Raw genomic sequence first — 14,600 nt, forward strand, 5'->3', positions numbered from 1 at the left:
CTCTCTCGTACCCCACCATTAATAACCGAATACGGACGATTTAAAAGTCTGGTTGAGGTACCTGTAAAAACATTGGCACAGAGCGTGGAAGGGTTGATTTGAGGTTCCAGTCACCAGCAGAGGGCACTCTCTGAATAAAAATGCTGCTCTCTTTTCAGGGTCCAGGGTCACTCCACTCTCTGCTTTGATCCACCAAACAGATCCCTGATAGGACTCACCGTTGTGTCTTGGTAGAACCTAAACAAAACTAGTATCACAGTTCAACCTTGAGGGACCAAGAGAGCTCAGGACAAGGGAGGGGGGGGGGGGGTCTGGAGCTGGAGGTCATTGTTCCGTGGGTAAGAGGCTGAAGGTCAGTTATGCTGATGAAAGACAGAACACTGGTGCTGAATCTGTGTCATCACACACTGTTTGGTAACAGGAAGAGCCCATCTTCATACAGGAACTGAAGGTTAGCCACGGGCTGAGGGCATAGTCTTCAGTGGAGTGGTATGGTCTAACGTTCTGTGTCTTTGATTAATACCGTCAAACTGACCACCACGAAGCACCTGCAGCAGCCCCCTGAATATCTAATGAGATCCATATGTGTGTGTGCGTGCCTGTCTGTATAGAATAGGCAGCTGCTCCTCTATCTCTCATGTAACTGATTCTTACTTCCTGCTTCAGAGAGAGCCTAATCCAAGGTCGTACATTTTGGGGAGGGGGTGGAGAGAAGTGGAGGCGGTGCTTTCCAGGCTGACTCCCCTCCCCTTTCACTTCAACCCCTCCCCCTCTTTTCCCCCTTTCCTCCCCCTGCACCCCTTCCTCTGCCCCACCTCCTCCCTCCCACTCCTCCCCCTGCATATTGCCCCCTCTCCTCCCCCTGCCACCCCCCCTTCCCAGTGCCCCTCCTGTTCCTACCACTGCCTCTCCTCCTCCGGCCCCTCCCCCTCCTCCTCCTCCCCCCCCCCCCCCCTTCTGCAGCTGCAAGGCGGGAGAGAAAAAAAAACTGAGCGTGAGAGAGAGGCAGAGCACATGGCCGACCGAGCCGCGAGGGATTCATGCGTCACAAGGGAGGGTGTGTGTGTGTTTGCGCCTGCGCGTCCCCTCCCCCCCTAGTGTCAGGTGCAGACTGGAAACAAGGAAGCGTTACGTCGTGTGAGTGAGGGAGTTCTACGTAAAGATAGTGTGGGAGCCGGTGGAGAGAAGATGAACACGCGCGCGCCGGCAGTCTGATGTAACCGTGACAATGCTTTGAGGACGATACAGGAAGAGGATAAGAGAGAGAGAGAAAGGCGGAAGAGCCGAGCCCGCCTTGACAGTCTCTGTATGAATGTGTGTTTAAGGTAGGAACGTCATAAACACTTTGGAGATTTTCCGTCTGTGGACAAGAGCGTGTTACCGGGGGAGGGTTACACAAGAACGAGACAGAGTAGAGGACGAAGAAGAGAGCCTGTGCCTTGAACTGGAAACTGGAAGTTCATTAGCAGTTGATCACTGAGTCATTGCGTCTCTGCTTTCAAAGACTCGGTAGGCTACAAAGCGTGTGCGTGACAAAGGGACGAGAAAGAGATTATTGTGTGGGTGCGTGAGGGTCTGTTTTCAGAGCAGTGTGTTAGTGTGTGAGAGGTCACGGACGCTGTGCCAGATCAAGGGGGGAGGGGGAGGTGGTCAGGGGGTTGCGGATACAGACATTGGGAGTAAAGGTGAGATATATAAGGTGTGTGTATACACACTAAGCCTCATGGTCACCCTGGGGGCAGCCTGTCTTGACTCAAAGCAAGCATGTGACTGATCAGGGCTCCCTTCACACAGCTATGGTTGGATGCCCTAGAGAGTTAGGGTCAGATGGATACAGGCTCGGGCTGCAGTTCAACAACAGCTTTAACAGAGTCAACCGGTTGACCAGTCTTCCTGCACACGGTTAGCAGGACATCGGATCGGCCCAGTTCGATTGCTGCTATATTATAGAATCCAACCAATATTCTCCATTGTTCTTTTTGGTTCCAGTGTTCCAACACCAGGGGTTTTGATCGATTGCTGGGACCGAGCCCTCCGCCCATCCGTGACTGAGTCCTTTACTTGTCCGTGTCTGAATCCTCCACCGCCATGTCCCTGCTGACCCACGTCCTCGCCTGCCTGTTCGGCATGGGCTCCTGGGTGGCCATCAACGGCATGTGGGTGGAGCTCCCCCTGGTGGTGCCGGAGATCCCCGAGGGCTGGTACCTGCCCTCCTACCTCACCGTGCTCATCCAGATGGCCAACGTGGGGCCTCTCTTCGTCACCCTCATGCACCGCTTCCGCCCGGGCAGCCTGGACGAGCGGCCGGTCATCTACGTCATCGTGAGCCTGGGCATCGTGGCCACCTTCCTGCTGGCGTTCTTCTGGAGGTACTCCATGCCGGTAGGGGGCGCCGAGCGCAGCGTGCCGCTACTGGTGCTCAGCTTCCTGCTCTCCGTGGTGGACTGCACCTCCTCCGTCACCTTCCTCCCTTTCATGACCAGGCTCCGCCCACAGTACCTCACCACGTACTTTGTAGGGGAGGGGCTTAGCGGCTTGGTCCCCGCCCTGGTGGCTCTCATACAGGGGGTCGGCGTGGTCCAGTGCCGGAACGTGACGAGCATGGCCAATTGGGTGCAAGACAACGCCACGGCGGTAGCCCATGGGGATCTGGTGGCCCACTACCTACCGGCGAACTTCTCGGCGCAGACTTTCTTTGTGTTCCTCAGCGCCATGATGGCGGTGTGCCTGGCCTCCTTCGTGCTGCTCAACCACCACCCGGCCGTGGCCCGGGAGAGGAAAGGCGACCGCTACCTCACCGGCGGCGTGGGCGGTGTGGGCGGGGAGAGGAAGGAGCCGGCCGTGGCGTTGCACCCCTCCGCTCCGGAGGAGAAGCCCATGCTCAGTGCGACGGAGGGCCCCCGGAGGGCGCCGCGGGGCTCCTTCGGGGCGGGAACCTACTGCGGGGCCGAGGTGGCGTTCATTTTTGGGGTGCTGGCGTGGGTGAACGCGCTGACCAACGCCGTGCTGCCGTCTGTGCAGTCCTACTCCTGTCTTCCCTACGGGAACCAGGCGTACCACCTGGCTGCCACCATGGCTGCTGTAGCCAATCCTGTGGCCTGCTTCATTGCGATGTTCCTGCCGCTCAGGTCAGTCATGCTGCCTCTCTCTGAATCCAATATTTGCTATGTTAAAATAAGAGTGAATTGAACTGAATTGAACGGAAATGAGTGGGTTTAAACTGAATTGAATTGACTTGAAACAGTGATCCTTCTTCTTGGTGTCCCCCAGGTCTCTGGTTCTGATGGGTGTTCTGACAGTGCTGGGGACTGGGTTTGGGGCCTACATCATGGCCATGGCTGCTCTGAGTCCCTGCCCTCTGCTGGTCCACAGCCAATCAGGAACAGTCCTAATCGTAAGCCCCTCCCCTTCCTTTCAGTACTGCTTATCACTGGAGAGAACTTCTTCTGTGATTGTATCGTGTGGATTGTATGAACAGTAGATTTCATTGTGTGACGTGCAAGCCTAAAGCCAGCCTTCGACTGTTAGAGAGAGGCCTGACAGTCCTATGTCGCGCTGAGTCATCATGTTCGACAGGTGTGACATGTCCCTCCTCCCTGTTGCAGGTGCTAGCCTGGATCCTGTTTGTGCTGACTCTGTCCTACGTCAAGGTGATCATCGGCGTGATCCTGCGCGACGAGGGCCACAGCGCCCTCGTGTGGTGCGGGGCGGTGGTGCAGCTGGGCTCCATGCTGGGTGCCCTGTCTATGTTCCCTCTGGTCAGCGTCTATGGACTGTTCAGGTCAGGGGATCCCTGCAACACCAAGTGTTTCCAGTAGAACTGGGGGAGAAACGCTCGCACTGTGGCAAACACTGGATGTGGATTCCTGTGTGAGGGTTTGTTATGTGAAGTTCTGTTTCAGGATTGTTGTGTACTACTGTACCATTACAGCAAATACTATCAAAAATCCCAGATGCACTTAATTCCCTTTTAAACCTATGAAACCAAATGAGCAAAACGAGCAGTGCAGTCTCAAAGGTTAAATCAAAACGGTGTTAAATACTTTTGTGTATTTGTTTTCATGTTTTTACACCGGTCTTCTGTTCATGTGAGCAACTCGACACTGTGTGTCTCAGTTGTTTAACTTCTACAAACGGTATATTTGTTTTGTATGAAAGCACAGGACCAGACCAGACATCTTGTAAATACTTAAGGCCGCACTACAGCTCCTTCTCTAAAGAAACAATTCCTGTTACTTGAAGTCTAATCTCAAATGTTGTGTCCGAAAAGTAAACTTCTAGCTTGCTAATATGTTACCATAGTAACTTAAACAGTGCCTTATTTAAAAACTGTCTAAAATGTTAGATGTCGACTGCTAAAATATTTTTTGTATTGTTTACAATTTGTTTCTGGTTACGTGGTTTTAAAAAGTTGCTTCTTTTGATCATATGCACTATGATGTTACATACACGTCATGTAAATAAAGACAGTTAATGAATATCTGTTTTAGTCTCTCTTGCTAACCAAAAACCCCGTTTAGATTTAACATAGACACAAACCTTTTAAAACTAGAGATCTCTGCACGTTCGGCCTATACATTAAGGGAATTGCATTGCAAAAGACCTCTGCATATTTCTCGACTGACCTTCACAAATTGCATGCTGTATCATGTGACAGACCCCGAAATACATTTGGGAACTTTAAGCATTTTGATCAACTGTCCACTAGATGCTGCTAGAGGATAACAAACAATTGTTTGAACTGGCTGTTCAGATGAATGCCACCCAAGCTCTGTGCGAACTCTGACCCTCAGACAGATAGACAGTCTTACCCAATCCTAACTTCGAATTGTCAGAAAGGTTCTCTCGATTATTCACTCAAAGGAAATGTAAAACCGATGTCCTCATTTAGCGGACGCTTTGTTATTTAAAGTGGCGTACAGGACAGGGGGGATTTAAAACTCGGATCTCTTAATCTTTTGACAATGCTCAAAACACTGAGGTGCCTCTTCTTTTACTATCTGCTACTTTCTCTCCTTCCAACCCCCTCTCTCTCCCCCACCCGACCCCCTCTCTCTCCCATCTAACCCCCTCTCTCTCCCCCACCCAACCCCCTCTCTCTCCCATCTAACCCCCTCTCTATCCCCCATCTAACCCCCTCTCTCTCCCCTACCCAACCCCCTCTCTCTCCCCCACCCAACCCCCTCTCTCTCCCCCATCTAACCCCCTCTCTCTCCCCCAGCCAACCCCCTCTCTCTCCCCCACCCAACCCCCTCTCTCTCCCCCACCCAACCCCCTCTCTCTCCCCCATCTAACCCCCTCTCTCTCCCCTACCCAACCCTCTCTCTCTCCCCCACCCAACCCCCTCTCTCTCCCCCACCCAACCCGCTCCGTAGCCTACCTCTCCGCAGGTCTCTTGGCTCGCTCGCTCCATGCGAACGGCAGACGCCGCGATCGTAATTTCAACTCGAACCATATGAGAGGAAATGATAAGCCCGCGCCGTGCTTTAACGGGCCGACATGGGATTGGAGAATGCAGAGAATGATTGAATTTTGCGCGAAGGCCAGGAACGATCAGGTCTCGTCTGGCGTTATGCAATCCACCATTCCCCCCGCGCAACGCGACGTCTGCTGGAAAGGGGGGGGGTGGAGCGGGGGGAAGAGAGGGGAGAGGGGTGTTGGAAAGCTCGACGTCTGGACCAGAGAAAGAGGAATCTGTCTTAAGCGATTCAAGACGACAGAAAGAGAAAAGCGCAGGCTTACGAAATGAGCCAAATGAGATCCGCTTCAACCCCTTCAAATGGATGGGACCGCAGCCGACTCCTTTTAATATTGCTAAATGAAGCTTTTTACACAGCGATGCCTGACATCCTATATTTCCTGGCTTTAAAAACCATATGGATCGCATAGGAACCCTGGCAGGCCGTATTATTCATATGATTATGTCATGTCTGTTTCCTCTCCCCACCTGTCTGGCTGCCCTATGAAAGCATCATGTGAGGAGAGACCGGCCGGTTCGAGGTGTCAAAACTAGCTCTCTGCCCAAATACGTATAAAGCACCTCTTGGAGAACAATTTGGGGTCAATTGGAGCCTTGCTCAGAAGAGAAGGCCCCTCTCCGAATAGCCCATTACATTCATTTAGATCCTCTGGCTCGCTTGTTTCTTGAACAAAAGTCAAAGTAATCAAAATTTTAAGAGCCCCACACTTAGCAAGAGCACTTAGCAAAAAAGAAAAGCTTTTATGATAAAACATTCATATTGAACAGGAGAGAAAGGTGATCTTCGGAGAGAACGGGTTGTCTTGCGGTTAGGTCGAGATTGGGTTGAAATGGATGGTGAGAACCCCTCCCTGCACCCCCTTCCTGACCCCTCCCTGCACCCTGTCCCGGGCAGCTCACCCGGCACCTCTCCCAACCCCCCTCCCTCCCCCTCCCCCCCACACACGCACGCACACACATGGCCTTCAAAGGCTTCTGTGAACACAGTACTCAGCTGATACGGCTGGTCACTTCGCACGCAGTTGGGATGTGGGAAATCTGTGTGTGTGCGCTGATGTGTGTGTGCGCTTATGTGTGTGTGTGTGCGCTTATGTGTGTGTGTGTGCTTGTGAGGAAGCATGTCTGTGTGTGTGTGTGTGTGTGTGAGAGTGTGAGTTTGCAAACCGTGGGGATTGAAATTGAGCAGAATGTCCAAGCTGAGGTCAGCTGGAGGAAATACCTTCGTGTTTATGGGCTCCTCTAAAACACAGACTCACTGCCCTCTGAATTCTCCGACCAGACCGGGCCCAAGGCCGAGTCACAAAACCACCCACATCTCTGCGAGCAGCTCATCTGCCTGTCTGTAGGCGCACCCTCCAGCGTCTCCACGAGCATGGGTGAACAGTCTCCCTCCAACCATTGCCAACACTTCGTTTTGGCAAGAGGAGCTCATCTTTGTCGGGAAGACTATTCACACGGGGCGCGTGTGTGTATGTGTGTGTCTTAAGGTGAGGGGGGGGGGGGGTCATCGAGGGTTCATGTAGAACATCCATTAGCAGTCGGAACGTTCACTAGATGACTTCTCTAAGAGGAGGGAGATTAGCCAGGCCAAAGACAAAGACTCCTCGCACCTCCTCCGCCCCTCCTTGGGCCTCTACTCTGCCAGCCGGTCAATAACCCTTTAGGTGGAGGAGATGGACGTCCTCCTGGCCTCCGGATGCACCTCACTGGGAGAGAAGCGCCGGGGGAGATGGGGATGGTGCTGCTGGGAGGCGCCTAAAAGCCTCCAAACAGAAGAGCGGCCCTGGATTCCCTCCCCAGCCGAGAGGCTCGAACGTGGGGAGGGGGTAGGGGCGGGGGATGGGTGGTGGCTGGAGGTGGGAGGAAGACGGAGGGAGAGGGAGAGAGAGGGCCAACGTCTGAAAAAGATTTGAGACTGGACCAGACAGAAAGGAGGAAGCACCTATCTGACCCCTTCTGATTGTTATAGAGCTTTCAGGAACAACAGGATGGATCCACTGTGTTATAGTCTGCACACTCTTTACACAAACACTCAGCTGTCTGCACACTACACACATGCACACACACGCACACACACACACACACACACACACACACAGAGCTGTCAAAACACTACACACACCCAGGGGTCTGCACCCTACTCTCATGACTGTATACATGCTACACACACACACACACGCACACACACACACACACACACACACACACACACACACACACACACACACACACACACACACACACACACCCATAAACACACTGAGCTGTCTGTATGCTATACATGTATACACACAGCTGTCTGCATGCTCCACATATACGCTTAGACATGGAGCTGTATGTAAACTACAGTACCCACAGTTGACAGGTCTGTTTGTAAATTGTCAGTATTCACACACATCTGTCTGCACATGAAGCAGACACACAGGTGTGTCGACGACAGTGCTGTAAGTATCAACACACACGCACACACAAAGCCAATTAGTCACGCGGCACACACGACACCCAAAGAGGTGTGCACACACCTCTGTACACGACACATCCCTCTTTGCTGTTGGCTGACCTGCATTTGTCATGAACAAACGTTCATATTTCTCACTGTAACATCCTCTCGTCAAAACTCCTCACACAGTTGCCCCATGAGAAGTCCAAAGTAAATAGTCATCATCTGAAACTCTGACGATTCCCAGAACACCTCCTATCTAATGTCATGGAGATCTTCACTCCGGGGTCGCCCGGCGCTTGCGTGGAATGAGGGAGAGAGCCATAACATCAATGAAAGGATCCAGGCCTTTTTCCTTCTTCTTCAATAAACAGACGCTCCATACGCTTTTTACTTTGAGGGTGCTCGAGTACTGCCGTGTGTGCCCCTCTCCCTGCGTTTATGAATCATCTCAGGATCTTTCACGCATCACAAAAGAGAGACATAGTGAATCAGGCTGAATGGTAGCAGATGGCCATTCTGATGGAGGAGGGCTTTTTCCCCATCTGGGACATCTCTCTGAGTGTCTGTTAAAGAGCCCGTTAAAGTGGGATGTGTCTGTGTCTGTAGTAATGTGCATGTGTATGTCAGAGGGGTCAACGCTGGCTCGGCGCACCTGGCGATGGACACACACACACGCATGCGCACGCACACACACACACACACACACACACACACACACACACACACACACACACACACACACACACACACACACACACAGAGACAGGCACACCTGTGTGCTCAGATGTGCAATCACTCATACACACGCCCATGTGCGCACCTCCCCGACAGACACTCACTCACACACACACGCATGCGCACACACACACACACTCAGTAATATCAAACCTGCACAAATCATCACTCCCCACATTCATTATCGGAACAACATTTTCTATGTATTTTCCATTTGCCTTCCAAACATAAACATCAAATAGAGCATTTGCATGAACTCTGACAATATGGCGAAGAGATCAGGCCTGGCTGCATCTCCTGAAGAATCGCCCCCTCATCTCTCTGCAGGATCCCCGTATTACAGCCCTGTCCTCAGTTTACAACCTGCAGATGGCTGGAGAGGGGAGAGGAGGGGAGGGGAGGGTAAGAGAGGAGAGTAGAGGAGAGGAGAGGAGTGGAGAGGAGAGGAGAGGAGAGGAGAGGAGAGGAGAGGAGAGGGGAGGGGAGGGGAAGGGGGAGGAGAGGAGTGGAGAGGAGAGGTGAGGTGAGGGGAGGGGAGGAGAGGGGGGGGGGAGGGAGGAGAGGAGAGGGGAGGGGAAGGGGGAGGAGAGGGGAGGGGAGGAGTGGGGATTGGGGGGAGGAAAGGGGAAGAAAAGATAAAGAGGACAGGAAAGACAGAAGAAGAGAAAGATAGACCCCAGAACCAGGCAGTAAATCTTCTCCCGAGTGGGGCAGAGAGGCAGGTGAGGGGCGAGGGTGGTCTCCAGAGAAACATGGCGCATGCTACGATCATTATCCTCCTCGTCCTCCTCAACATCATTAGCCTGTGGCTCAGGATCTTCTCTCACCTTTCCCTCCAGAAACATCTCCGACGACTTGTTTGGGCTGAGAAACCGACACGGAATGCAGGTGTTTCTCTAGATTGGGGCCCATGCTGGACCCGGGGCCCATGCTGGACCTGGGGCCCCCGTGTGACTGGGCCAAAGGTGATCGCAGCCGGAGAAGGATCTAGGTGAGCGAGGCTGCCAGGAAACAAAGGCGTGACTCTGTCTGTGAATAGCACGTCTATTTTGGGCTTCGCCATGGGTGTAGAGTGGAGCTCCGCCCAGACCTGCCTTCTGTCACCATGACGATTTGGAACTCTGGATGGAAAAAGTCTGGAGGCCTGGCAGGTGGTTGCACAGGGAGGGCACTCCCACACACACTCACACACACACACCCACACACTTTTCTGACATGTTATGATCCATGACGGTTTATAACCTCCTCATATGTTCAGGGGAACACGCCAAATTCCGTGCCCATCCGTGTAAAAACTCGGTACTATGATTGACTTAGAGTCCCACTTGACTATTTCTGACTTTATTGGGTTTGCAGGGTCAGGCAGTACCAGAGCATTCCACTAGGGGCAGCCTGGACAATCCTAGACCTGACCAGAGTTGGAATATTGAAGGGAATACAGCACAGCCATATGGCCCATGTATTGAGAAGGACAGAAAATTAATTCAAGATGCTCTGGTAAAATAATACTACTTTGGTAATTGGGCCAGTATCTTTGCAAGAGAAAAATGGTTTCAATGTTGAGGGTGAATTAGATATCTGAAAATGTTATGTCATTCCTGAGAAACGTAGAAATAAAACATCAGATGATTTCTGTTAATGATTTGTGGAAAACTGATTTGGGCTTTTTTGGTGGGAAACATAGATTGAGACATTAAACAGGAAAGACAGCAATAGGAAACAGCGAACACAAACTAACTTCTTTATAAAAGATCCAATTTCAGGGTCCAACAATAAACTCCGGTCCCAAAAAATAAAATAAAACACAACTGGTCTGTCATTTTTCAACTCTCATTTATTAAATCATTTTGGAGAACCCACATTGAGTGTAAATAAAAACATCCTTTCAATGTCCATAAATATTTCATATTAAAGAGAAAAACGTGTTCTACCTTGCGCCTTTACAGGAAAGCGTCAGAGATACAGTCTTGTTTGTAGCTGAGCAAATGAGTAAGGCACGGTATAACAGTCACTTGCACGAAGGCGTGCCACTATCAAACGACCTAACCGAGCTCAATCAGACCCTTACATTAGTACTGTGCATGCAGAGATCAAAAAACAACAAAAAACAACAAAAAACATACTATGGCCTATACATACGGTTGACGTGACGACAGATAACGTGACGACAGAGAGGAAGTGACACGGGAGACCCGTCGGTGAGCTCCCATCATGCAGACTAGATTAGGGATCCTTCCTGTCTTTACTGGCACAGGTAAAGGATCTTCTGAGGAGGGGTGGTCATGGAGACAGGGGTTCTGGTGCCGTTGCTATGGTAAAGTGCATTCTGTATTGATGGGGCCTGGGACTGGCTCCTGGCAAAACAGAGGAAGACTAGGAGGAGAGACCCTGAGCAATAACTTCACCAAGGGTAAAAATCCGTTGGTATGAAATAGATCAATTATTGCCGGGTTCGCAAGTCAGACCCCAAACCTCCCTCCATCTCCACTACACTATCTTACACCAGCTGGGAGAGGGGTGGGGAGGGGGGGGGGGGGGGGGGTCATACAAAGATTGTCATACACTCAAATCAAGTTGAAATAAAGTTTGATTTGATTTAATTCATTGTGTGCATATTTACAAGCCAAGCCTGTGCAGAGCAGGCACTGACTCTGTCCCTAGTCCAGATGTGACTATGTGGAAGGCTCTAGAAAAAGGCAGTGAGAACGACAGTTCAAAGCTTAGCTCTTAGTTCCTAGCTCTGGGTCTCTTTGGATGGCCATCTGCCATGATTGCCTGAACGCTGCTGAGACTGCTGGACGGAATGATATAGAAGGAGGAGAAAAGTCTAGGCACTAGGTGACAGGAGGAAAGGAAAGGGCACAAGGAAAGCGCTACAGACTGGGTTATAATAGGAAGACTGTCAAGTTAAAGAGCAGACTGCATATTAACTTTAAGGCATAGATAGAAGTACATTTCAAATACATCGTAGCAACAATAATTATAACAAAAAAATAATAACAATCATATCATACATGACATTCAGTATAAATGAATCTGATAATAAAAATTCCAATACAATAAATCTAATCTATTCACATGTCCCTATATATTCCAGACACTTTTCCCTGTAAACCTAGAACAGAAATGATTCCAACAATATAACAATAAAAAAATAAGCTGGCTGATATGAAACTTGACTGATTGTCATTCATGGCAAGTGAAGTGGTCTTATAAGGCATGGCTTGGGGCAGGCTGCGCTATGATTGGGCAGTAGGACCGGAGTGGTCAATTCCATTGGCTAGTCCAGACATTCTGAAGAGTGTCCAAGAGTGGGGGGGTCGAGGGGTTGTTCCTCCCCCAGGTAAGGATAACTGTCATTTAAGGCATAAAAGTAAAAATAGTCTCCTCAGGTTTATGCGCCACTTCTAAATAAACTCCTCAACAATAACCTTTACTGACGTGGACAGAGATGTGAACGCGGTGTCTGGTCACTGAGGGTTAATCTTGATATGCAACGATACACAAGTTGCTGTTAGGGATCCGACGGGAAAGAAAGCAGGGATGGATGGATGGACAGACGGACGGAGGGTGGCAGGTCTGTGGTTCTCTGGAAGCTTCTTCTCTGACAGCTCTGCTTGTTGGTCCCCTGATGTGTGTATGTGTGTGTGTATGTGTGTGCGTGTATGTATATGTGTGTGTGTGCTTCTACGCATGAGTATTGACAGAGATGCTGGACAAGTCGTTCCTGATGACCTCGTTAACTGTGGAGACAAAAGCAGAGGAGAGACCGAATAAGTTCCCAAAAGTCCCAAACAGCCAAACGTCCAACGTTCCTCGCCACCGAGGAACAAATGGACAGGCCGCTAAGAGAAAGCAAATCACCTTTGGTCAGGGACACAATGTTTCAAGTGAAGAATACAGGTTTTCCTTGAAGCCCTTTTTAACACATACCAGTCCACATACACACACGCACACACCCTTAAGTCTCTTGCTTGTCTTTCCTGTTTCTAGTTCCTGTGCCCGCGCGTTTCCCACACTCTGAGCAGACAGACAGTCGTCTTGGCCACTATCTGCTGTGTGCTTTGGCACAGGGGGCGGAAGAGAGCGACGGGGGCAGGAGTCCCTGGGCATCTGGACGGGGAACAAACAGGAGACTCCTTGTGACTCCTTAGTTCCCTTATGATAGGACACACACACACACGCACACTCACGCACATAAAAGGTCAGGCCCTGATCCTTAGTGAGGTCACAATCTATAGAATGGAGCCATTCCACCCACGGTTCCTATCTGGGTGTGTGTCCGTGTGTGTGTGTGTCCAGGGCACCTCAGGTCTTGAGTCCCTATCAGCTCCCCAGGCCCCAGAGCCCTCCGCCCCCGCACACACACACACCGCTTTGCCAACACACAGAGTGGAATCAGCCTATCTTGTAGTTTGCACCCGCCCGCCCGCCCCCTCCCTCCCTCCCTTCACCCACCCACACCCACGCACAAAAACACAAACAGGGTTGGGGCTCCCCTCTCCTTCAGGAGACATTCCCATTGGAAAAGCTCCACCTGAGCCAAGGCTACAGGCTGTTTCCCCAACACCCACCCCCCCCCCCCCCCGCCCGGGGCTACACAGGCATTTACACGCTGGGGTTATTTATAGCTCCGTTTCAGCAGGACAAAAGAGAGCCTCGAACGCGTGTCACAATGAAACCATCATACTTTAATGTCAGTATTCATCTGTTAGGTTCTGAGCAAGCATCCTGCGGCGGTCACACGCACACACACGCGCACGCACACACACTCGAAGGCACACACGTACGCACACAAACGACGGGAAAGTCCTCACCACAACGCGACAGCAGGCAGGCAGCACCTTTCGTGTTTTCTCTTTTCCTTTCCCTCCTCTCTCTCTCTCTCTCTCTCTCTCTTTCTCTCTTCTCTCTCTCTCTCTCTCTCAGTTTTTCCTTTCTCTCTTTTCTTCTCTCTCTCTCTTTGTATCCAACCCGTTCTCTCTCTCTCTCATTAACCCCCCCCCCCCCTCTCCTCATCTTTTCTCTCAGGCTGTACAAACGGCCCCATGTGCTCGCCCACATCTTAACCGCCAGGTTGTTTTGCTGCGCCCTCGCCAGCTAATACTTTCCATCGGCGGAGACCAGGAGTTTCCGCGATGATGAGAAGAGCGCTGAGGTGTGTCGCTCGTCAGCGTCGCCTCGACCCGCTGACAATCACCCTGAAACAGGATGTGGCAGAGAGAACGCGACGGAACGCACCACAATAGCAGGACGCAGCCCGGTCCACCAGAACACGTCACGGTCTAGCAGAACAGTCACAAATGGGCATTTATTGATAGCGTTTTTTCTTCAAACGTGTTGTATCTTTACAAGTTGCGTTTATTGTTTAGTCATTTTGACGGAATGGTCGTTCTTGACATCTGGAGACAGACTCGCAGGTGCCTGCCAGACGATGTCGTCAAAGATCCGGGGTGGGAGGTTGGCAGAGCATTCTTCTGTCATGACCGGAGACTGGTCACACGTGACACACCTTCACTCCACCTTCATCTCACACCAGCCTCTCTCTGTCTGTCTCCTTCTCTCCTCTGTTCTCCTCCCTGCCCCCTTTCTCTTGTACCCTCTCCCATCAACACCCCTCCCCTCCTCTCCAGACTCTCACCAACTTCCACAAGTGCACTTTTGAGCAATGGCACGGCCGTCCAATGGGATCAGCGAGCGCCTCATTGGCTGCCACCTCCCCACCGCGTGCGAGGCGTCTACCGCACACACGATGCCTCAGGACAGCCTGGAGAATCCTAAACGACCACAGAGCCACCCAGCCTCTAAAGCTGTCCTCGCCGCGGTCGTCCGGCAGACGTTTACCGAAGTGTCCGGCCACGGACAACAGACTCTGGAACTTTTCCTCCCCACAGCCTATCAGCTGTCTCAACCCCACGACATGACTCCTCTTTATAGTAATAA

General features: G+C 51.3%; 1 protein-coding gene and 1 long non-coding RNA gene across 4 annotated transcripts; one reads left to right on the plus strand and one right to left on the minus strand.

Annotated features, from left to right (window-relative positions):
• The first annotated feature begins 1,071 nt into the window (after positions 1-1,071).
• On the plus strand, positions 1,072-4,478 carry zgc:91890 (solute carrier family 52, riboflavin transporter, member 3-B). Of its 2 annotated transcripts, none has more exons than XM_047038860.1 (4): positions 1,072-1,325; positions 1,990-3,128; positions 3,271-3,394; positions 3,606-4,478. In XM_047038860.1, the coding sequence occupies exons 2-4, from the start codon at positions 2,089-2,091 to the stop codon at positions 3,816-3,818; spliced, it is 1,377 nt and encodes a 458-aa protein (XP_046894816.1). In that variant the 5' UTR covers positions 1,072-1,325; positions 1,990-2,088; the 3' UTR covers positions 3,819-4,478. The 2 variants fall into 2 exon arrangements, with proteins under 2 accessions (XP_046894816.1, XP_046894824.1); XM_047038868.1 differs by lacking the exon at positions 1,072-1,325 and adding an exon at positions 1,332-1,509.
• Positions 4,479-10,476: 5,998 nt separating this feature from the next.
• On the minus strand, positions 10,477-13,514 carry LOC124479919. 2 transcript variants are annotated; one of them, XR_006957491.1, is made up of 2 exons: positions 13,475-13,514; positions 10,477-12,400 (listed from the first exon to the last, which is right to left on the minus strand). It is a non-coding gene; the product is annotated as an uncharacterized LOC124479919 (long non-coding RNA). The 2 variants fall into 2 exon arrangements; XR_006957490.1 differs by lacking the exon at positions 13,475-13,514 and adding an exon at positions 12,617-13,054.
• Between the last annotated feature and the right edge of the window lie 1,086 nt (positions 13,515-14,600).

Source organism: Hypomesus transpacificus, chromosome 2 (assembly GCF_021917145.1).
Source record: "Hypomesus transpacificus isolate Combined female chromosome 2, fHypTra1, whole genome shotgun sequence".
In the NCBI taxonomy this organism is placed as follows: Eukaryota; Metazoa; Chordata; class Actinopteri; order Osmeriformes; family Osmeridae; genus Hypomesus; species Hypomesus transpacificus.